The sequence below is a fragment of the Rhinichthys klamathensis genome, unplaced genomic scaffold, assembly GCF_029890125.1.
Source record: "Rhinichthys klamathensis goyatoka isolate OS25496 unplaced genomic scaffold, OSU_Roscu_1.1 h1tg000134l_1, whole genome shotgun sequence".
Lineage (NCBI taxonomy): Eukaryota > Metazoa > Chordata > Actinopteri > Cypriniformes > Leuciscidae > Rhinichthys > Rhinichthys klamathensis.
Genome location: NW_026606669.1, coordinates 579,598 through 603,194, shown reverse-complemented (window position 1 = coordinate 603,194; position 23,597 = coordinate 579,598). Strand labels below are relative to the sequence as shown.

General features: G+C 37.1%; 1 protein-coding gene and 1 long non-coding RNA gene across 2 annotated transcripts in view; both read left to right on the top strand.

Moving 5' to 3' along the window:
* Positions 1–1,084: 1,084 nt before the first annotated feature.
* Positions 1,085–23,597, top strand: part of col11a1b (collagen, type XI, alpha 1b) — a 116,529-nt gene continuing 94,016 nt past the window's right edge. The window contains exons 1-3 of the mRNA XM_056256992.1: positions 1,085–1,469; positions 7,060–7,224; positions 10,255–10,468. Coding sequence (XP_056112967.1) covers positions 1,355–1,469; positions 7,060–7,224; positions 10,255–10,468 — 494 coding nt within the window. The 5' untranslated portion in view covers positions 1,085–1,354. The remainder of the gene's footprint in view (positions 1,470–7,059; positions 7,225–10,254; positions 10,469–23,597) is intronic.
* Positions 14,562–20,702, top strand: LOC130089596 (uncharacterized). Its single transcript, XR_008807591.1, has 3 exons — positions 14,562–14,639; positions 20,481–20,522; positions 20,632–20,702. It is a non-coding gene; the product is annotated as an uncharacterized LOC130089596 (long non-coding RNA).

Below are 23,597 nucleotides of genomic sequence, written 5' to 3'. Positions count from 1 at the left end.
TTGATAAATGTATTTGATTGTGCGCTTTAATACTTCGTTTTTAAGTATTAAACTTAATAATTCTGTTTAGGTTCCACAGAGTTTGGCATTTTGCCCACCAAGCATTTTTCTTAAAGTAAAACAAGAGTTTGAAGCCTTAACCCGTCTTAGTGAATATACTCTCATTTTATACAGCATTTTAAAAGAAGATATACTACATGATGAAGCAGTTTCTTTGTCTCAGTTGCTTTTATTGTTTCCCTCTGCATTCTCAAAAATTATTTATTGCGGGATAACACATAATGATGGTTAATGTGTTCTGAATTTCAGTAACAATAATGGCTGTTATGTTGTCAATTATGCATCTAAACGTTATACTGTGGAGAAAGAAACTGACTGCTGGAGTGCATAGACACCACCTGTCCAATGACTTTTAAAAAATTATTATTTTCAGACGTCTGTGCCACAGCAATCCCATAAGCAGACTCTTTCAAGATTGTTTCTTGAAGGAATTCCGAGTTGGCCATGAAGTCTCATCTGTAGTTCTCATTCATGTGGATGGTATCTTTTCTGGCTATCACTGCTTCTTGAGGAATTTTAAATGGGCTACCTCAGGCCAACTTTTGTTTTGCCTCTTTAAAATAATGGTTTTTTTTTTTTTTTTTAAGCAAAATTTTTCTGGTTTGACTGCAATACCTGGAAGTGCCATCACACCTAGCGTTATTCCAGCTTTTTAGGCTAGTGGAACAACATGGCATTTCAACAGGTCTGCATGCAGTGGAGATAACAGGACAAAGAATACAGTAAATAAATACATATAAAACATATATATTTCCAAATGGTAATCTACAAATGTGAGAAGTAACGAAATAAAGTAAGTTGTGAAATGCTATGAAGATAGTCCTTATCCAGTCCTCTGTCAATCCATGGGTGACTCTCCTCTGGTAAACCCCTGTTCCATCACCATCATCCCGGTGTTGTGTGATCCGTCAGATACACCTTTGCTCTAAGCTTTCCGGGGAACGGTGTCAAACTTTTGAAGCTCTCATCAAAATAATGGGCGGATCTTTCCAAGACTAGTGATTTTCCCGTGTTCATTTCTTTTTCCTCACGGGTCAGGTTTAGTCCACACGTCCAACCCTCCTAAAGACTTGAGCTCTTCAGGGAACAAACGGGTTTCCTTTTTTTCACGAGAGCCCGTTTACCTTCAGTCTGAGAGACTGCTGGGCGGAGGGACTAAGAAGTTTGTTTTCAACGAAAACCAATTGATTAGTTTTTTTTTTTTTTGCTCATGGCAGTGCAGAAATAAATAACAATAATCTGGATTGTGGAATAGGAACGAATTTAAAATAAGACACAGTTGAGGGCGCCGGTCATGGATAAGGAAAGGTGGTCCACGAGATGGAAAACGAAAAAGTGGCTCAGGAACTCCGTTTTAAGTGCAATCTTCAGTCTGACTTTTGTCCTACAGGCAACACATGTGAGAGCAGGTAAGGAAAGGTTGAGGAGCATCGTCGCGAGCTAAGTGATGCCATCCTCAGTATAGACTGTGTAGCTACAAATGTAAGGAACTTAAACTGTTTGAGTGCATTTTAGCGTCAAAATATATTTAAAACACCGTATATACCGGCTATATATTGCGAAATGTATTGGCTGCATCTCAAAACCTGCTGAGCTGCCTACCTAGGCAGCATTTTTGGGTAGCTATCATAGACGCGTTTCGGGGTAAAAACGCATTTGTAAACCTGAATGCTGATAAAGAGTATTTAAAATCATATTTTTATGTGGTATCATAATGCCCAAAATGTTTGATGAGAAAAAAGTTGATGAGAATAAAAACTAACTCGTTGAGTAGTTGGGTGAAATCAGTGGCGTAAGTTGTGATGATAATTGCATTATCTTCGACATGCAGTATTTGATGTTTATTTTGAAAAATATTTAGATTTTATTATTTATAGATGTACTTCTAGTAGCCTACATTGATGCAGCAATTGAAATTAGACATGGAAGAGTCTATCAAGACTTTTATTTTTAAGGTGTGCAGCCTACAGGTATCAGAGTGGTATGGTATGCCAGAAAAAAAAAATCCTTTTTAGCAAAATTTTTATATATATTTTAAATACCCAGTTAATTAATATCATTGGTGACATTGATCTTCAAAGTTTTACATATAGACATTTTTTTTAATGTAGGCTTTTTCACTGAATAGAATGATTAAGTAAATAGCAGAAAGTAGTCTTCCCTAATTTGGTAACTATTATAGTTGACCAGTTCATGAGACAGCATTCATGGAACTGCACTACCCTGCACACACCAGCGAGGCACTCGAGTGCCCAGAATTAGATTTTGAAATTGTATTACTCAGACCGAGAGAGATACCGTTTCTCCACACTATCCCAGTCCACACTAAAGACCGGTCTACTGTCAGAAAGCTACTGTAGAGGTGCTCTCTGAATTTGACACATTGTCTCCTTTTAAAGTGGACACTTAAGTATTTTAATTAAAGTGGCCCTATCCATAATTTATACATTACGTCCTCTTGTATAGCCTGCTTTAAAAGAAATTAAATCAAAATTCAGGCATTATATCCTTCTACCTCACCTGTGAGGATCGCAAATAGTTTTATACATTGTCTTTCTAATAGTATTTTAAAGGGCCTGGTCTCTCCTACTATAAGGAAATACAAAATATAACAATTACCCTGTAAAGTGATAAATAGTATATTCCTTTGTTGTTGTTCTGATGGCCATTTCAGATATGTAACATACCTCTTTCAAAATGGCTGCTTGATAATGTCTTCACATTGCACATCTGCAGGCTAATTTTGGAGGTGGGGGTATTTTAAAGTGAGCTTTCACATTTTTGGTTTAATAATCTTGACCACAACTGCATTCCATGCATGAAAGCTACCTTTTGGCTCTTGTTTTCTGGATTGTTTATTTGAACTGAAATCCATATAAGACATCTCTTACAGCAGTTCACAAAGTCCACATGAGAGATTGGCCACACCCACTGAGATAACCAATGATTCAACCAATGAGGATGTAGGGCCTTTCTTTTTGCATTTGATGTTTGTCACGGATAGGGATGATGTCAAGTGCATGGACATTTCATTGCTTATTGGATCAGATTGAATCTTATGATTTTTTTGACTGGGGAGTAGATGTCGTGTCTCTTGTGTATTTTGACATTTCTGCCAGATTTCTTCAAGGTTTTTTGTAATTTCAGAGGCTGAATTACACAGACGATAAAATATTTTCTGCTAAATTCTTTTGTCATATTTTATTGTGAAAAGTCTGCCGTGTCATTATCCATGACACTGCCCCTCCCCAAGTAGAATAAATGGAAAATACAAAGAATAAAATCATCCAGCACTTTTAATTGTGGATGTGCATTAGGAGCAATGTGATTATTTGCTGCATTAATGGATTTTGGATACTGACATTTTTTAAGAGCTTCTGTGAATGGGGGGGGGGGGGGGGGGGGTTTGGGGTTCTATTCCTGCCAATTCTCCACATCTGGAATATATGAGGCCTTTAGGTATGCAGTAATGCTGAGAGACATTCTGAAGAGCACAAAGAGACCTTTAGTTTAGAGTTTAGAAAAGAAAAAAAACAGTAGCACTGCAAGAGGCTCGTAAGACTTACAGAGTATTACCCTCTCCTTTAAGAGTTGGATGAGTTTTACTAAGACTTTTTTTTTTTTTTACATCTCGTTTAGAATGATAATGCTGAGGGCTGCCCTTTGTTTTGTCAGTGGGGGTTACGCTGAATGGAAACTCTTAACAGACTGATTTGACAAAGCTACATTAGGGCCTGACCACATCATTAAGCTCACAAACGTGCACGGATGTAGACATGCTGAGCTTTATTGTGTGCAGCTGTTTTAAAGTTATCAAGAAAATCAGGATGTTCCAGGCAAATATTTCAGATTTTTTTTGTAATAAACATTAATAAAATCTTTAATGATTCCTATATGGGCCACTATTAAAAAATATGAAGCATCCTGCACATACACTACTGTTCAAAAGTTTGGGGTCATAAGATTTGTTCATGTGTTTGAAAGAAGTTTTCTCACCAAGGCTGCATGGTGTTTTTAGAAATACAGTAAAATATTGTTAAATATTATTTAATTTTTTTTATTTTTAATATTATAAAATATAATTTAATAAGTTGTTTTAGCAACTATTACTCAAGCAATACTCATGTAGTGTCACATGATCCTTCAGAAATCATTAAAATATGCTGATTTGGTGCTCAATAAACCATTCTTATTATCAATGTTGTGGAAACCATATTTTTTTCAGGATTATTTTATCAATAGAAAGTTTAAAAGAACAGCATTTATTTGAAAAAAACAAAATATTTTATATGTATTTACATTCACTCTACATAAATTGAATGCATCGTTGCTAGATAAATAGAAGTATTTATTTCATAAAAAAATAAAATCTTACTGAGCTCAAACCTTTGAACAAAAATAGTCTCTTTATCTCAGAGTAGAAGTTTGTGTTTTCAGTGCATTAGGACTTAGTTGGTGGTACATTGAGGCAAAGTTATCTGTAGGCTGTGCCATGCCGACACCATAATGTGTTCAGCATGTTCAGTAACCCTAAAAAAGCACCACCCTTCAGCTCCTGGCCACATATGTGGAACAGGAACCACCGGATCAGCACTTCCTGCACGCGCTTACCATATGGTTACAGAAAATAATGGGGAAAAGGGTCAAATTTGACTTAAATTTAACTTATTTTACAGAAAGTATAAAGAGAAGGAATTTAATAATATTTTGGTTCTGCTCTTGACCTTAAAATGAAATAAAATATAATTAAATGTAACTGTGACGACCAAGCGTCTGAGTGACTTTTCCACTGTCTATTTTTAACAAACGCAGCTCATCGTCCTACAATGGTTTTACTGGTTTTATTGTGCTTTACACACAGTGTTATAGGGCTGATCTATCAAAAAATACTTCAGTATAATTCTTCTAAAGTGCTTTCCCAGGCTTAGTTGAGTGGGACAGGGTGGAAAATGAGCCCTTTTGTGATGTCAAAGCATATGAAAATAAAACCCCGATTTGAATCCAACACTAAGGAGTCTAGAGAGAGAGTAATGAGTCTTAGCAAATAGTCATTCTTGTTTGTATGGTTTATTGTTTTTAGGCCTTTGAAAGGGATACTTCCTGTCTGCTGCCTGACCAGCAGACAAATATGTCTATTTGACCTGACTCAGAAGTTTTTGTAGTCTCTGGTAGCGGGGGAGTAAGAATAGGAGTGTTTATGTGCTAGTCATCCATTCAGCCTCTGTTCCTATTCCCTTAAACCTCTTGAGATTCAGAGACTTCACACAACTCGGCATCCTCAACCACAACGTTCGTAGTGGTGATGACAAACAGATGCGTCTTAGGGACACACAGTTGTGTACGGATAATGATGGATGTTAGTAACCCAGCTGATACTCTTATCTCCCTGACCTCGCTTACATCCTCATTCATCAGTCTCGAGTGAGGCCGGAACTTTTCCTTTTCAAGGCATCAAAGACGAAGTCTAAAAGACTCAAGCAGAGCCATAAATCAGTGTGACATTTCAGTGCTGCTCAGAGTCCACTTTACAGTACCAGCCTCTAAATTGCCATATTAATCATATCATAAATCTCTCAGCCTGTTTAAGCATTAGTATAGATTTGTTAAGGATCATTAGAAATTGGCCATTTGTGGGGTGCAGGCTGAGCGAAACCAGAACCTTTCATATTTGACATTGGCAGTAGCAACATAATAAAGTGTAGTACCTGACATATTGGTGGAGTTGAACTGCTTGTAAAGTTTGGGTCGTGCTGAGCTGCCATAACCGTAGAGGAGCATTGACCAGCACCAGTGACTTTAACTCCTGGAATGTTTGGCTTTGTAAATGGATCTGCATGTAGGGGGGTCAATTATCCCTACTGGATACTTCTTCACATCTTTACTGCTGTTCTGCTTGGGTTCCTTTTAAAAGTACAATTGCTTCATTGACGGTCACAGCACATGCAATGGCAGGGAATTATGTACAGTAAAAGTGTCAGTCAGAGTTAGCTTTGTTGCGAAATGACACGTGTGGCACCGAGGGGGGAATTTGATGGGAATTTGTTTGTTCATATCAACAAATGGCAAGATGTGGCCCATAAATGTCCTCACTTGTTGAACGATAATTGACTGTAGATATGCTGACTCCACACTGTGGTCATAATTCAAGGCAGGATAAGGATAAGTAAGCCTGTTGCATAAGGGAAAGCAGTCTAATTGAGGTTAACAATATGTATTGAAACTGGCTTCTTGTTTTTAAACTTGGAAAGTGTAATAAAATTACATAATAACCCAACTGTACTTGGAAGCAATTGTGAAAAATAAATGGATGTTTTTAACTGAGAACAGTAGTTCCCTTTCAGTCGGTCACTCTAGACGTCACGTTGGTCCTATTTGTCAGTCACCGACGCGAACCGAGACCCCCCCCCCCCCCCCCCCCCATCTGTGACAATTTAAACGTATCTTTGGATAGTGCGGCTTAATCTTTCCCACGTTGTTTTTGTAATATTTTTGTATCCATTGACAGACACTAAAGCGTTATTGTTGCTGTAGACTTTTCCTCATTTCTCATCCAGACATTTGCCAACAGAATTATGCCTTCAGTTATATTAGAAAAACAAATGGAAATAACTGTACAAATAATGTAGTAACACTTTACAATAAGGTTCATTAGGTAACATGAAATAACCATGAGCAATACATTTGTTACTGTATTTGTTAATCTTTGTTAACGTTAGTTTGTTCATGTTAGTTCACATTGCATTAACTAATGTTAAGATTTTAATAGTGTATTAATACATGTTGAAATTAACATTTACAAAGATTAAAAATGCTGTATAAGTGCAGTTCATTATTAGGTCATGCTAACGAATGTTAACTAATGAACCTTATTGTAAAGTGTTAGCAATATTGTTTTGGTTTGATGTTTCAAAGCTACTGATGCTAATAATGTTTGTATACCAATGAAATTACGAAAACGACAAACGCTTTGATCATAGCACTCAACGTTCTACCTCACAGCTGAACCCGTGGATGTGCTCAAGGTCTTAGACTTTAAAAGTTCACCTGAAGGAGTGAAGAAAACACAAGGCTTCTGCACCATCCGAAGAGGATCCAAACCAGATGTGGCCTACCGAGTGGACAAACAAGCTCAACTCAGCTCCCCAACCAAGCAGCTCTTCCCAGGTACATGATTTATGCTAAGCTGTACTCTCATCTCTTACTTTTAAATAGAGTAACTGTTCTGGTTGGGCAAGGCTGTGAATCAAATGTAATTGGTTTTCTCTTGCAAAATGATATTTTAAGTTGTTTATTTTTTCTCTTTGAAATGCATCCAACAGGAAGTACATAATGTAGCTTGACCGTCTCAGTTAAATGCATTTGGACTGTTTACAATGCAGAAGTCTGATGTCCAGACCTTGATGAAGGAATTAAAGGGATATTTATTGTTCTAAGGAAGAGTCGATTAAGAAAGAGAGAAAGCTCTTTGGCTACTGTTTTGACAACATAGGCTGATAAAATGTATCTGTAAAATAACGGTAAATACTGGCAGCAGAGTCACCAGCAGTCTACTGTAATTCTAACGTATGAATACTGTGAAATTACTCTACAGCTTATTACCATAAAAAAATAAATACAGTATTTTCCAGTATTTTTATTTTATTCTACAGTAAAATACTGGCAGCAGAGTTGCCAGCAATATACTGTAATTCTATGGTATTAATACTTTATAATTTATATTTAATAATTTACTGTAAAAAAAACATGCAGTACATTTCTGTGATTATTTCAATCTAAAAAATGGGAGGTAAAAACAACCCAATTTGGGTCATTTTGGCAACACAGCTCTATGTCAAAAAGGGAACCCCAAAATAGGTTGGAAATTAAAATCACATAAAATTACTACAGTAGAAACACAGGCAACAGTAATAGGCTAATACAAAGGTGAACATGTATTTATAAGCAAGAACACCAAAAATGTACAAAAAAAATTGTAAAAGCAATGTGAGCATTTGTAAGAAAAAGTGCAGACACGAATACAAAAAATTGTGTACGAAATTGTGTTTTAAAAGTTTAATAATCAATAATGTTTAAGAACAAATTTTACCAGTTATTTCGTTAATTTTTTTCTCCCGCCCGGCGCCCGCCAATCAGGCTGAGTGCCACCAAGAAATATACAGTCTGAAAGCCTTAATAAACACTGAAATTTGGGAATAAATTATAGTGAATCGACAGGATTTTACCCTTATGCGTTTATAATCACTCACTTCACTCTCAAGCACTATTCCGGCTTGTTCAGTTCCAGCTCATCGTACCGTTCGAGTGATTTGGATGTGAGAGAAAACACTCCAAACAAAACTTCCAGTGCTCCTCACTGTAGTCATTTTCAAAGTACTTTCTAGGGATTTGAAGTATCAAATGTTCAAAACACAAGTTAGTTTCAGGCACCACTTTTTCAGTGTCAGTTCTTCCCGCTCGACACAGTCACGGGTCCAGTTTTAAAAGAACGCGGTCCTCGCTGCAGTCAGTTTCAAAGTTCCCTCTCCTCTCCTCTCCTCTCCTCTCCTCTCCTCTTTGATTATTTTTCTTCTATTTTCCACACATAGGCCTGTTCCTGTCATAAGCGCCTCGAACACGGATAGGAGACTTGAACTCAAACTCCTGTGAAACACCCGTTCAGCGCCATTATTCTATTGCTTCAAAATTGCACTAGCCCACAATGCATTGTGTACTACAGTACAAAACCGTAATACAGTAGATTAGTGTTGAAAATGGGCTGTAAATTAACAGCAGTTGCTTACCGTGAAGAATATTGCCCACATGCCCAAAATACATTGTTTTCTACAGCACATTACTGTTTTAATGGAAAACAGAATGTTACTGTTAGAATTTGGCCTTATTTTTAAAAGCAGTTTTCTTCAGTGACATTCGATTCACTGCATTTTCCAGTTGAAATGAATACAAGCGGCAGTAAAACACCAAAGATGTGCTCAGTCCACTAAAAGAGCTAAAGTAAAAAGAAGCTAAAATGGCACAGTTGCTTTAGCAAATGTGTCTTATCTTACATTTACCCTTGTTAATACTTTCAGTTAGGTTTAGGGTTGGGTTTAGTGTAGATGGTACATTATTTTCAAATGCCATAGAGCATGAACATTTTAGCAACATTCACCAGATATTTCATTTCCCAACCAATATAATAAAACATAGCCAAAAAGTGTTTGAAAGTTTCTTGTAATTTGCAAAAAAGTAACGTAATATCATATCGCAGAAATTTTGCCGCTGGCACATTTTCCCAATGAGCCTGGGTTGGTTTTGACCAGAGTGTTTCTTGCTAATCATCCATGACTAGCTAAACAAAGAATAAGTGAAAAGATCTAAACTGCTGCTAACTGGTGCTAACTGTAGCCTTAGCCCTATAACAGAGGCTAGTACTGTATGTTGTTTGTAGAGTAACAGAGATGATGAACTATTACTTATTAAAATGATGGCTATTTGACATAGTAATAATCAATAAAAAAACAATGTGCCATATGTCCCCTGCATGGTAAGCACAGTTTTGAGTAAAGTTTTTACTAATGGGATGTTGAAAATATCTCATTATTTTCTCAGTTTATAACAACAACATCATATACATTTACAAGTTTAGTCCTATTAAGTTGGACCCTCTGTTCTCTGTGTGTTGGGTATCTTCCAAATTGGCCAGACCACAAAGGGTAACTGAGGCACAAAATAGCAGGAGATTAAATTAACAATTCTTTTTTTGTGATTTTTGGCTGAAATAAAATGGCCTCCAAACCCTATGGTTTTAGGACTGGAAATTTCAGCTAAATAGTATGTTGGCAAGAAAAAAAAAATATCCCTCAAGTTTGGCAACGAGAACAGCACTTCAGATAGCTATAGATAGTTTGCGATTTATTTCCACCCTATTGCTCATACAACCCATTTGATTGTAAATCTGTGATGTGACCTGACACCTTGTAAAGTTAACATGCCAACAGAAAAGACAAACTGTTTCATACTTCGTTAAACTACCCTCAACAAACGATCTTGGGTAGGGGTTGTTGTAAAAGGGCCATTGCAGATTACAAGGCCTGTTTAGATCACACTACACTGTCTGATAGTCTTAGCTCATCTCTGCAACAGAAAGGAAGACAAGCATATGAATCATCAATAACAGCTGATGTTTAACCCACAATGTCTTTCCTGTATCTTCAGGAGGAGTATTCCCTCAGGATTTCTCCATCCTTATGACTATCAAGCCAAAGGCAGGAATACAGTCCTTCCTTTTGTCGGTATACAACGAGCAGGGCATCCAGCAGCTGGGTGTGGAGGTGGGCCGCTCGCCGATCTTCCTGTATGAGGATCAGCATGGGAAACCCGCTCCTGAGGATTACCCCCTTTTCCGTGCAATCAACCTCGCAGATGGAAAGCAAGTTGACTCTTTATTTGTATTTTTTCATAAGTGTTTATTAATGGGCCTTAGCGTGTGTGTGTGTGTGTGTGCGTTGGTGCGACCGGATTATGAGGACAAAAACCATGGATACATACCGACTCTATGAGGACATACCGTAACTACGAGGACAGCACTAGTGTCCTCATAAGTCGAGCAGTGTAGAAAGGCTTATCAGGCTGCGCCTAACCACCTCCCGCTTTTTCTCAATATGTCCTTATAAATCCGTTGTACCCGTTTTTCAGTGTGTGCCAGAGTATGCTCAGAGTGTATAATCTCCCTCTATGGGAAATTCGACGCTACTGCAGTATCATACACATTTCATACACCCAGACCACGCCCAAGCGCGATTCATTGGTGGAACGCTGGAATCCTCGTCAGTGATTGGCTGCTGGAATCCTCGTCAGTGATTGGCTGCTGGAATCCTCGTCAGTGATTGGCTGCATTTCACATCCGTCAAAGTCAGCGCGCCTGCGCCTCTGATCTTCTATCGCAGACGTGTGGTGTGACCGTGTGATTAATCAGAAGATTAATCATCATCATGAAAGATTAATTAGCAGAATTCGAGCGAAGTTGACGAGCTATAGTGGGAGATTTTCACTTTATCACGAGGAAGGTAAGTGCGTTTATTTATATATTCTACCTTTATGGAGTTAAGTGTCATGAGTCAGACAGTTTTTAATAACGTTAGTTACATTACTTTAAACGTGGCCACTAAACGTAGCTAATATAAATCCATAAGCAGTTGGATACTAGTATTAGTATTAGTTGATGAAAGATACATCTCCATGGATGCTTGAGAGAATTAATTTACATTTTGAAATAAATCAAATCTATGTTGTCATCATGATGACTGGTAAAGTTGAGTGGATGAATTTACAGTTTAATACAGTAAGATACAGAAATATATTAAATAAACAGAAACGAGACTAATGTAAAAGTATACTTTCATTAATGTAACGTTACTGTCATTAGAATGACTTGCCAAAATTATCTGGTTGATTCATTTTAGGGCTGGATATTAGCAGACATTTTATGATTCCATTCAATTTTAATTCACGTGCTTTCGATTCTATTTCCAATTCGATTTTACATTTATTATTTTAATGTAAATCAGGTGTAATACATGTAACATTTTCTAAAACTTTCTCTCTATAGTTAATTTTTCTAAGTAACGAGTTTAGCTTCATTTGATCTGAGGCGCCACATTAAAGAGTGATAAAATGGACTAAATTTGAAATCGGAGACTGTTTCTTATCAAAAGTAACAAGCCTCAAAACCTCACTGATCAACTATTTCTGTGTAAAATGTTGTATTTATTGATATAGTCTACAGTCTGACAATAATGTACTGTATATAAAGCATATCTATCTATCTATCTATCTATCTATCTATCTATCTATCTATCTATCTATCTATCTATCTATCTATCTATATATATATATATATATATATATATATATATATATATTTATAAATACATACTAATTATGTTGTCTGGAATGTTTTCAGTCAACATGTTAAGAAAGAAGAGAATAAAACCTGAGCAGGATGCAAAAGAACACATATTGTCGGGCAAAGACAAAGCCTTCATTGAGGGACGACAAACACCACAAGGCAATTTGACTATGTTCAGACTGCAGGCAAATCAAATCATAAAGTAGGCATGCACTTGTAAGAATGAAAAGTAGGCCTATTGCTGGCAGTCTGGACATGATCTTTCACATTCACACATTTTACCCTTGGGTAAGCCGCTCATTTTCATAAAGGTTAAGAGATGAAAAAAAAAACTTTAAACAATTTTTTTATAATTATTATTTTAAAATAAATACATAAAACTATGTATACAGAGAATAGTGTAACCAAAATCAACTAGTAGGCTATATCGCAGTGAAAACCAATGCTTGATTATTTTTTTTATTTCCTGCACCTCATATTACGTTACACAGTTTTACAGGATTTAACTCTTTAAAAGGATAGGTTGGTTAGCTGTGTAACATATAGGTGCACTTGGATTCATGTTTTATTTGTATTATTATATATTATTTTGCCCTTTCAGGGAGAGGTGTGTTTGCACTTGAGCACATTGAACCATCCACCTTTGTTGTTGAATACCGTGGGATTCTCTCTCAAAGTAAACATGTTAAAGATGTTCAAGGCAACTACTTGTTTGACTTCACATGGAATGGAACACGTTATTGGTAAGCTGGCTGTTTCTTTTTTGGTTTATTTATTTTTGGTTCATATTCAGAGCAAACTAGTTGCATGTCATTCTAATAAAAACAGTTATAATTATGATTTATTATTATTACTATTATTATTACAATATAGGGCTGCACGATTTGGGGAAAATGTCATTGTGATTATTGAGGTCAATATTGCAATTGGAATATGCGATTGCGATATAATAAACAAATGGTTTCATGAGTCAACTTGCTTGGTTCTAAAGCAAAATGCACACACAGATTAGTGATAATTCTGAAATGTGTATTTCTCAACTCAAACTAGCAACAACAACTAAATGATTGATAACATCTAAGCCATTGATGTCTGGATAAAAATTAATCCACCCCCATTTAAAACATTAATTATAGCCATCCAACATTACAGTGATTCCATCATTACAATTGAAAGCTATAATTTTTTAAAAAACATTTATTAGACGTCAAAAAATATAACAGCTTTTAATTTAAGTGACCTTCAAATAATCCTCACATAAACCCATTATAAATGACATGTCATATTTACCTGTGCCCTTCCTGTCTAACAGGTATGCAGAAATTTAATAAAGTTATCAAACAGTCTGCGACTCTGCGCTGCATAAATAATAAATAGACTAATCCTTATTAAAGCTACATAAGTTCTTTAGTCAAGAGCAGTGAGTAATTTTCTCTGTCCCCTTTGTTCTTTGATTAACTTTACTGACAGAAAGCTTTGGCTGCCGGCCCTTTAAGAGCAGCCGCTGCTGACAGAGACACGGATCTCACATGCGCCTCATCCTCTCACAACTCTATACGTCCATCATAAGACTGCTCTTATGTTATGAAGATACTCGACAAACGACATTTTGGCATAATTGTGTGTGTTGTTGTTCGTTCAAGAGCGAAAGAGAACTGTATTCTGGCGCGTGTCTTTCTGTGAGTCACAGTCGGACATTCAGCGCGCTCTCTTTTGACTTGTCTCGCATGAATGGTTTTAAGCAATCGCATGAGAGCATTATCATGTAACACTAGCCAAAGGATGACAAATAATAACAGATGCTGCGTTAATTGCGTTAACAGCCCATTGTTTATTTTACATAAAATCGCAGCATTTTGCGCCATATAATCGCACAGGCTTGACATCGCGATTACGATTGCGATAAGATTAATCGTGCCGCACTATTACAATAGCAGATTTGCTAGGGTTCTCATAACATTAGGAACTTATTAGTTAGTGATAATCAATAACATGGTTATTGTTCAACTGGGGTATTATTTTTTTTACCTTAAGTGGATCATCTGACCTATTAAATTCTTAGGAAGTCAAGTTAACTTTCACAATGTGTATTTGAATATAGGTTAAATAGGCCAAGGTTAGCCTAACCCAAATGTTCAGTTAGAACCGTATGTTTCAGTGTGTGTCTATGTTTTAAGTTTCTTACTGCACTATTTTTATCACAGCATAGATGCAACAAAAGAGGACGGTGGAGGAATGATGATGACAAAAATCCAAATTGCAAAGTCAAGACAATCATTGTTGACGGAAGGCCACACCTGTGTCTGTTTAGTATAAGACATATCTTTCCAGATGAGGAGGTCACATACAACTATGGGGATTCCTCTTGGCCTTCGCGTTTAAGGGTGAGTCTCTTAAAGACTTTATCACTGAAAGTCAACCATGTTCTGTATTTCATGAATGTTAGTTTTTTATATGATGCAGATTATTAAAAAAAATTCTGCACGTCTGCTTTGTGCATGACGGAGCCATGAAAGGGACACTAGATATTTAGTCTTTGGTTGATACTAGAATTAGTTGCGGTGACCGATTGGCAAGCATCCTTGCCTCAGTGTTGTACCTGTCTTTCTCATAATTACAGGAATTGTGTGACGAGACATCAGTGGCTGTGACTGAATGCAGTGTGAATCCTTCCTCATCAGTGAAACAGAAAGTAAGTGAGCGCATGTTCCTTCATTGTTTTCTTCTCTTTGACACAGGCAATGTTAAGTGTAGGATGGTTGGGCATCATGCTAGACTGGTTGACGTGGACTGTCGTCTTAAAGACGCTGTTGTGACGTCTCAAATTCGAGTAAAATGTACATTGCTCGGTTCATACATTTTCATAACTCGTGCGTTGGGGGATGGGCATGACACTGACCTGAAATATAAGGACAGTTCTCCACTACGAGGACCATCATGTCAGGGTTAGGGTTTGTGGAAAAGATGTTGCTTTGGGTACAGTTGGTACTCAAGAATAATACTTTTACCGCCGCCGCCCCCGCGGCGGTAAAATTCGGATGTGTATTTGCTGCCTTTTACCGCTAAGAGGCGCTACAATCAAGGTGTCAGTTTATTCTCTCTATTGCGTAATCTACCGCCGCGCCGCGACTCATTCAGAGCGATTGAAAGCTGGTAACAGATGAATTCAAGTGAAACATTGTAGTTAAACGAATTCATAATCGCAATACTGAAATTAAATTGAATAAATAGTGAAAACATTACAACATAAAACATTGCAACAGAAATATATTAGGCTATCAATGAGGGTCTGGAAGAGCATAAGACGTAATTTAATAGCGTTCAGACGGTAGCTCAGTGGTTAACGCAACAACATGAGCCTCACGGAGCTTCAAGCGATCCGAGATCGAATCTCAATGTAGCCAACTCATCTCAATGTTGGCCGACTTTATGTTTTACCGTTCTTGATGCTTAAATAGGTAACTGTTTATTAGCGAGTTCATTAACTGTTTATTTATTTAATGTCAAGCGTTTTGTTTAATTATCAATGCCACATTAACGTAAATTTGCTACATTCCATGTCCGCTGCAGGACAAAACTGATGAGAGAAATGAAAATAAATAAAAAAAGAAAGCTGATCGCGTCAGAAAATGAAAATAATGAAGCTCGTCTTTAATCTGCTAAATTATTGTTTTGTGAATCATTCACGAAATTGAGTTGACTGACAGTGATACCTGGCCATAGCAACGGGAGAAATTTTTCAAAACAGATCCATACATTGAACAAATCAGAAAAGACTGATTTTGTTGACTTGACAGACTAACTAAATAGTATTACTTTCAATATAAAAACAAATGAAAATGTAAAAGAACACTACAATTAATTAAGTTTGAAACCCATCGCAAATTTTGAAGAATGTAAGAAACACAGAATCTTATTCTTGCAACATTTTAAATTTGTATTGTCAAAGGAATTTCAGCTAAATTAAACAATTAAAACAGTACAAAACGAAAATAGTCCAAAGCCACATAAATTAAGAACATGCGTTTTTCTTTGCCTGTCTCTCGCGCTGGATCTCTTTTTAGCAAGTTTATTTTGTCTCCCTCCCTCCCTCCAAAAAAAAAAAACTGTAACAAATTATTTAGCCTTTGTTGCTTCAAAGACAAAGCATGCCTTGTTGAATTCACCTTACAATAAAACGAGGTTGATCGCGAATTAAAGAGCTCTGTATCTGCTGTGGCATGAATGTGTTTAGTCAACAATTAATGTTTAGATAATGCCAGATTGTTGACAATCATACACAGTGCTCAAACATTCTAAAACTCTAAAACTCTACAAAACCAGTTGAAACAACTGGATTGAACACTTTAATTGAAATTTTGTGTGAAAACTTTAAATACAAAAAATAAACTACAATATTTATCATTTAATAAGATATAGGGCCTACATTTGGACACACCGGGAGATTTATAAGAATTTAGCCTTTGCCTGCAGGCTGGCTATCCGACATCTCCATATGAAAGAGGAACATTAACACCTATTGTGCCGATAAAGCCACTGTCCCTCCAACCCCCCCACAGGCTCTCTGAGACTGACTTACAACAAAAAGAAGTCGCAATTCACACTTAAACCGCTATTCTAGCATTAGACTATTAAAGTGTTGATAATGAAGGAATTAAATAATGTAAGCTACATGTAGTGATATTTCTGTCATGAAACATAATTACTAAATATTTCATTTCAATAATTCATTCAATTTCAATAAGTTGTTCTTTTTTATTCAAATAAACCTCGAACCACAGTGCTTCGTTGTGCTGCTGTTAAACTAAATAACATTTATAGAATAATTATGAACTTAAATGAAACAATATAGCAACATTTCGACAAAAATTATTTGATCTGCTTTTACATTTTAATTCAGGGCGATTTAGCCTACATTTAATTAGAGCGAGATTTTCCCCCTTGTCCTTTCCTCGTTGGGAAGCGCTCACATCATAGCTAAACATGTTTGAGTAGATCATCTGTACCTCTCAGTTTCAGATGGATTACATAATCAGATAACATTTATTAAATATTTAGACAATTAAAGGCTTTAGACATAGCCGATTTCTTATCGTGACTGAGCTGAGGCAAGTGGTTTTCGGTTCATTTTTGTGACGCGCAGTTCCCGGAGACAGAGACGAGACGACAGCTAAAATGTTGTTAGCCTAATATGAATAGAAGTTTACAGTTTTGAACGATGTAGGCAAAAAATACGGAGTAGCCTATTAAGCTATTTTAGCTGTTATGAGAAAAATAAATCCAAATGAACGCGCCGCCGCGTTTGTCGAACTCTAATTCAACATGCGAGAATAAAACCCGACTTTAGAACAATAGCGCCACTCGGCGTGGTGTGCCAAAACACTTAATTATAAACTTCAATATTTCATTCAAAATAATCTCAAAACGCTTTGTGACCTTTTGGAAAAGCCGTGCATAGGGCCTACATTAAGGCCACTGGAACTAATGAACAACTGAAACGCTGGTTTTGATTTTATTGTTTGTCGTTTAAACGTGCCTGTTGCATATCTCTATTTTATATATTGTATATGGTATATTGGTGAAGTAGCCTATAACCTATAGGGAATCCCAAAAATTTATATAGGCTATAGCTATTTATAAATTACGATTGGTATTATTATACAGATGTAAAGTCATTCTGTTGGATACTATTTGTTCCAGTGTAAAATGGAAATGCTTGGCAATTTTATTTTATAAATATAAGCAAAAACTATATGGTGTAACAGAGTTTTAGAACTAGACAAATCTCTCTGCATTAATAATCGGATATAAAATGCATTAATAGGCTAATATAAAATTTACAAAAGTACCAAGTTTGTTTGGGATTTGAACCCGTGTCATCTAAATGATCGAACCGTAAGTTCTTCCACTCGGCCATGATTTTACTCTTTGTGAAATGACCAAACGTTTGTTTCTCCAGTGTGTTCGTTCACATGAGCGAGAAAACGTTTTATCGTTAGCATATTGTAGACCTTTTACAGTTTAAAAAAAGATGATATCTTATCTGTATGACCAAAAATTACGGAGTAGGCTAGCCTTTTAAGTTCTTTTAGCTGTAATGAGAAAAAAATTAATTCAAGTGAAAGTGCCGCCGCGTTTGTCGAACTCTAGTTCAACATGCCAGAATAAAACCCAATTTTAGAACAATGTGTGCAACGTAGCGCCACTCGGTGTGCCAAAACACTTAATTATAAACAATCAATATTTCGTTCAAAAACATCTCAAAACGCTTTGTGACATTCTGAAAAGCCGTGAATGTATTAAGGCCACTGGAACCAGGATCGTAGCTGAAACGCGCTGCATGTTATCTCTCAATACAGGAGCAGAAGCGCCAGTTCAGATTGTATCGTTTGTTGTTTAAACGTGCGTGTTGCATATTTTTAAAAATATATAATATATGTGATATGGTCTATTGGTAAATTAGGCTATAGCATTGATTACTGTGGAGGGGGGAAATCCCCCACCAGCAAATCGCACCTTGTTACACAACCATGTTTTTAAAAACTCTTTCTGTAGCCTATATGGAACCCCATGAAGTTTTTTTTTTCTATTTTTTTTAACATAACTGCTTTTGAAATTATGATTGGAATTATTATACAGATTGATATAAATTAAGTCAATCTGTTGGATAATATTTGTTCCTTTGTGTAAAATGGAATCGGTTCATTCATTTTCATAACTCGTGCGTTGGGGGATGGGCATGACACTGACCTGAAATATAAGGACAGTTCTCCACTACGAGGACCATCATGTCAGGGTTAGGGTTTGAGGAAAAGATGTTGCTTTGGGTATGTGTCGGCTGCTTCTTTATTGTGGGTAAGCTGTAGACCCAATATGCACACTTTTCAATCTGGATATGCTTTGTGACTTTCAGTCACAGAGACGTAAACTGTTAAGGCCCATTCACACCACACTCTGGAATGAAAGTTGTGCTATGTTCAATATATGTTGATTTAATAAATAATTTTTGTTATAGTGCCACCATGAAGTTCACAGTGCTGTTATCTCCAGTTTGGATTCTTGTGAAGATTGCAGTGGACCTGTGTCAAGTCGAAAATGGCTTGGCCTTACATGCAAATGTCAGTATCTGCATCATTGTTAGAAACCCAGTCATACTATTGAATGGTCGTGCAACACTCTCTCATTTTCCCCTGAGACGAGAGAAATCCGCTATTTACCCTTTTCACTTCCTCCTAAAATCGTCATTTTACGTCATTGTAGGAGGAAGTGTAAGAGGGGGGGATTTCTGTAAAGACTACAAGCTCTAGTTCCCACCCTTTCAAACCCGCCCATAGGGGGTTGGACCTAATGCGCTAACAGACACATCACTGATCAGTGCCGTGCGTTTGATTTCACCGGCAGAAACTTTTTCATTCCAGCGGTGCCAATTTCTACTGTACGATATCGAGATAAAAGCCGGAAGGAGGAAACTTTCACGGTGAAACTAAGTCGTAGCTTTCCTTGCTGTGCTGTGGATCGTTAATCGAAACCTAGAGGACTATGGCGCGCGCCGCTGTGTGAGAAATAAATAAATAAAAGTGGAACGCAGTGTGTGTGTGTTAAGCTCACCCTACGGTTTTGATATTTGCACTAATAAAGTGTGTAAACATTCGCTCGTTATGGATGAACAAGATAGTGAAAAACGGACGGTAAAAATGACTGAGAAAGCTGTGGAAGAACACTAGTCCAGACAACTTCATGCACGCAGGTATAAGCTATCTCAGCTAACGAGCATGATAAAGCAAATAATTAGTTCACAAAGTAACTCTTCACTAGAAATTGTGTGAAATGATTTCCAGGCGGTAGGTAGTGGGAGTGGCCTGCGGAGCTGAGCATTGCAATGCACTATGGGGATTGTTGTCTACAATCCACAAGCACTAAAAAGTCATTTTCTGCCTTTTATCGGCCAAGAAGGACCCAAATTAGAAATGTATGCTACTATTCTACTACATATATGACCCACTTTCAATACATATTCATGTCTCAACCGGTGGAATTACCCTTTAAACAGAAAAAAGAAGAAAAAAAACACCATTATTAACCAGTTAATGGTCATTTCAAGTAATCGTTTCTGGTTTTTCCCCAGTTTTTGTTTTCATTCTTTGAACTGGTTCAGAGCCCTCATATTTACATAATAATAATAATAATAATAATTATATATATATTATATATACCTGTTTGCTGTGTAGAGAAGATGAATAGTGTGTTGCTTTTTTTCCCTTAGAAAAAAAACAAAAATGGGCCTGGGTGAGGCTGACAGCTCCACAGGTATGTGCATGCGCATATATTTTAGATATTTATTTGAGAAAAAGGATACATGTTGATTTTATTTTTTATCTTCCACAGTAATTCAGTGTAAAGTGGTCCTTTTCATGTTACACAGGACCAGAGACTAGTTTTCCCTGTGTGCTTATCTGCTGATATTTCACATGGTCCGAAACTGTTTGGATCGTAGGGCTGGAATACATTTTAATTCTTGCTTTTTACCCCTCAGGAAAAAGCCAAATGAATCAGGATGAAACTGAGAACTCCAGAGGTATTTAAACATTTGGTTATATTAAAGTTATTCCATGTATATACATATAGGTGTATAGGTATACATATGTGTATGTATATGTTTGTTTGTTTGTTTGTTTGTTTTACAGGGACCAAATTGAGGAGAATTGCGAAAAGGCCATGGAGCCCAAATGAAGTGAATGCTGTCATGAAACATTTCAGAGTCCATATTTCTAAGGGACACCTTGCAACAAAGGCAGAGTGTGAGCAGTGCAAGACTGCAGAGGACCCTGTTCTGAGAGAAAGAATGGCCCAAAATATAAGGGATTTCGTGAGGAACCGAGGTTTGATGTTGAAAAAGAAATCTTCTTAGAGTTCTTCGAGAGATCAGTGTCGCCTTCCATTAAAGGTTGTATCAGCGATTTCAGGCCCAAATATAAATGATCACATTCATCTAATTTTTCCTAACGATCCGCTAGCTGCCCGCTCCATAAGCATGCCGTCCAAAAACCGTGTCTCTGTAGGCAGCCTAGGCTCTGAGATCTGCACACAAAAGGTGGGGGTGTTGTGGTTTGAGATTTTGCGGTGATTGGTTGGAACACTGTTTATTTTGGTTTTGAGTGGTTGGTGAAACCCATTGTTTTTGTGTGCAGATCTCAGAGCCTAGGCTGCCTACAGAGACGCGGTTTTTGGACGGCATGCTTATGGAGCGGGCAGCTAGCGGATCGTTAGGAAAAATTAGATGAATGTGATCATTTATATTTGGGCCTGAAATCGCTGATACAACCTTTAATGTCTGTGGGTTTTGTTCTCTAAAGTTTTGTTGGGCCAGAAGAGTGTTCAAGACATCCTTTTATTTACTTTTATTAAAACACTGTTTTGAAAGAAATGTACAAATACATGCATTTACTGGAAGGCAATTTAATTTGGTTTTATTTCCAGTGTGTTGCTGAGGTCATTTTGAGGCACACTCCCTCATGCACTTTAGTCCCATAATGGTTAGAGATGCACCGATTACAATTTTCTAGGCCGATTCCGATTTTTCCGAGTTTGACCTGCCGATACCGATTTTAGCAGATTCCGATTTCATTTTTTCTAACCACTTTACAGCACACACAAATATTTATTTTCTATTTTTTTTTTTTTATAAAACACCATATACTTCTACCCAAACTGAATAATAAAAACAAGTTTAAATGGGTGAATTTTCTATAAATATTTTTGAGTCTTCTTCATTTTCTTTTCTGACATAGCCTACTCCAGTTCTTGTTAAAACACACTAGACATGCAAATTCTGTGCATTTTGGGCACTTTTTGTGTGAAATCATATTTATTTTGCCCATCAAAAAAAGTGTGCTTTCACTTTAATTGAGTGTGAGCAGCGCAGCAAAAATAGACTCTGTGCCGAAACCGCTTCACTGCTGCTCACGCGACGCTCCTGCTTGACGCTCTGCTCCCGCTCCCGGTGTGATGCATTCACTGATTAACATGCACGCCGAAAAAAATACGCGCCTCTCACGCTTGCGGTGTGAAACGGCCGTAATTCACGAGGTTTTCTACATGTGCGTTCCGTGTGCACGTGTGATGCTGATGTTAATCATGCTGCGCCCGAGTGCGTTTGACCGGTATAAAATCGGCATATGTCAGACTGACCGGCCGATCACGTGAAAATCGGCCAATTCCGGTCCCAAGCCGATCAATCTGTGCATCTCTAATAATGGCCTTATTAGATCTCAGTTGTTGAGCCTTTTTTTACCATTTGCAAAATAAAAATTGCCCTTTCAGTTTAATTTTGTTAGTTTTTATTGGCTGTCTAGTTGCATTTCTTCATCTAATTGCCCTTTAACTAGTCTTCTATGAAGTGTAAAACTTGCTGATCTTTGATCACTGAATTTTCTCCAACCAGGTTCATTTTGCACCACATGTGTATATGTTGGTTGATATAGCAACAGCACATTGTAGCACTATTTCCTTAGGTGTGCGTATTACTTTTACAGGTTTAGTGGCAGCAAAAAGATGCACAATAATTTGTGAATTCACTCTTTAATGTAGAATAGTTGATTTGGTTTAGTATGGTTAACTCTAATACAGGTACTCCTGCTATGTGTGGAGTTAATAGTGATGTCCATTTAAACCCAGTTTGTCCTCATAATCAAGGGTTAGTTAGGTGTTTGTGTGTGTTTGAGAGTGTGTGAGTGAGGTCCAGTTAAACCCAGTTTGTCTTCATAATCAAGGGTTAGTCAGGTGTTTGTGTGTGTTTGTGAGGTCCAGTTAAACCCAAAATGTCCTCATAATCAAGGGTTAGTTAGGTGTTTGTGTGTGTTTGAGAGTGTGTGTGAGTGAGGTCCAGTTAAACCCAAAATGTCCTCATAATCAAGGGTTAGTTAGGTGTTTGTGTGTGTTTGAGAGTGTGTGAGTGAGGTCCAGTTAAACCCAAAATGTCCTCATAATCAAGGGTTAGTTAGGTGTTTGTGTGTGTTTGAGAGTGTGTGTGAGTGAGGTCCAGTTAAACCCAAAATGTCCCCATAATCAAGGGTTAGTTAGGGTTGTGTGTGTGTGTGTGTGAGTGAGGTCCAGTTAAACCCAAAATGTCCTCATAATCCAGGGTTAGTTAGGTGTTTGTGTGTGTTTGAGAGTGTGTGTTTGAGTGAGGTCCAGTTAAACCCAAAATGTCCTCATAATCCAGGGTTAGTTAGGTGTTTGTGTGTGTTTGAGAGTGTGTGTGAGTGAGGTCCAGTTAAACCCAAAATGTCCCCATAATCAAGGGTTAGTTAGGGTTGTGTGTGTTTGAGAGTGTGTGTGAGTGAGGTCCAGTTAAACCCAAAATGTCCCCATAATCAAGGGTTAGTTAGGGTTGTGTGTGTGTATGCATGATTCATATGGTTACTGATGTCCAGTTAAACCCAAATGGTCAGGAATGTTCATTTAGATACTAATAACAAGTCTTGAACAATCTTCTCTTTTTACATTAAAGGTGCCCTTGAATGTTTTTTATTATTATTTTATAATGTTTCCTGGGTTACCCTTATAATGTTAGTATGTTTTTTAGATAAAAAATATTCATAATTTAGAAATAAATGGCATTTTTCCTAGCCTGCTTTTAGCCTCTGATTTG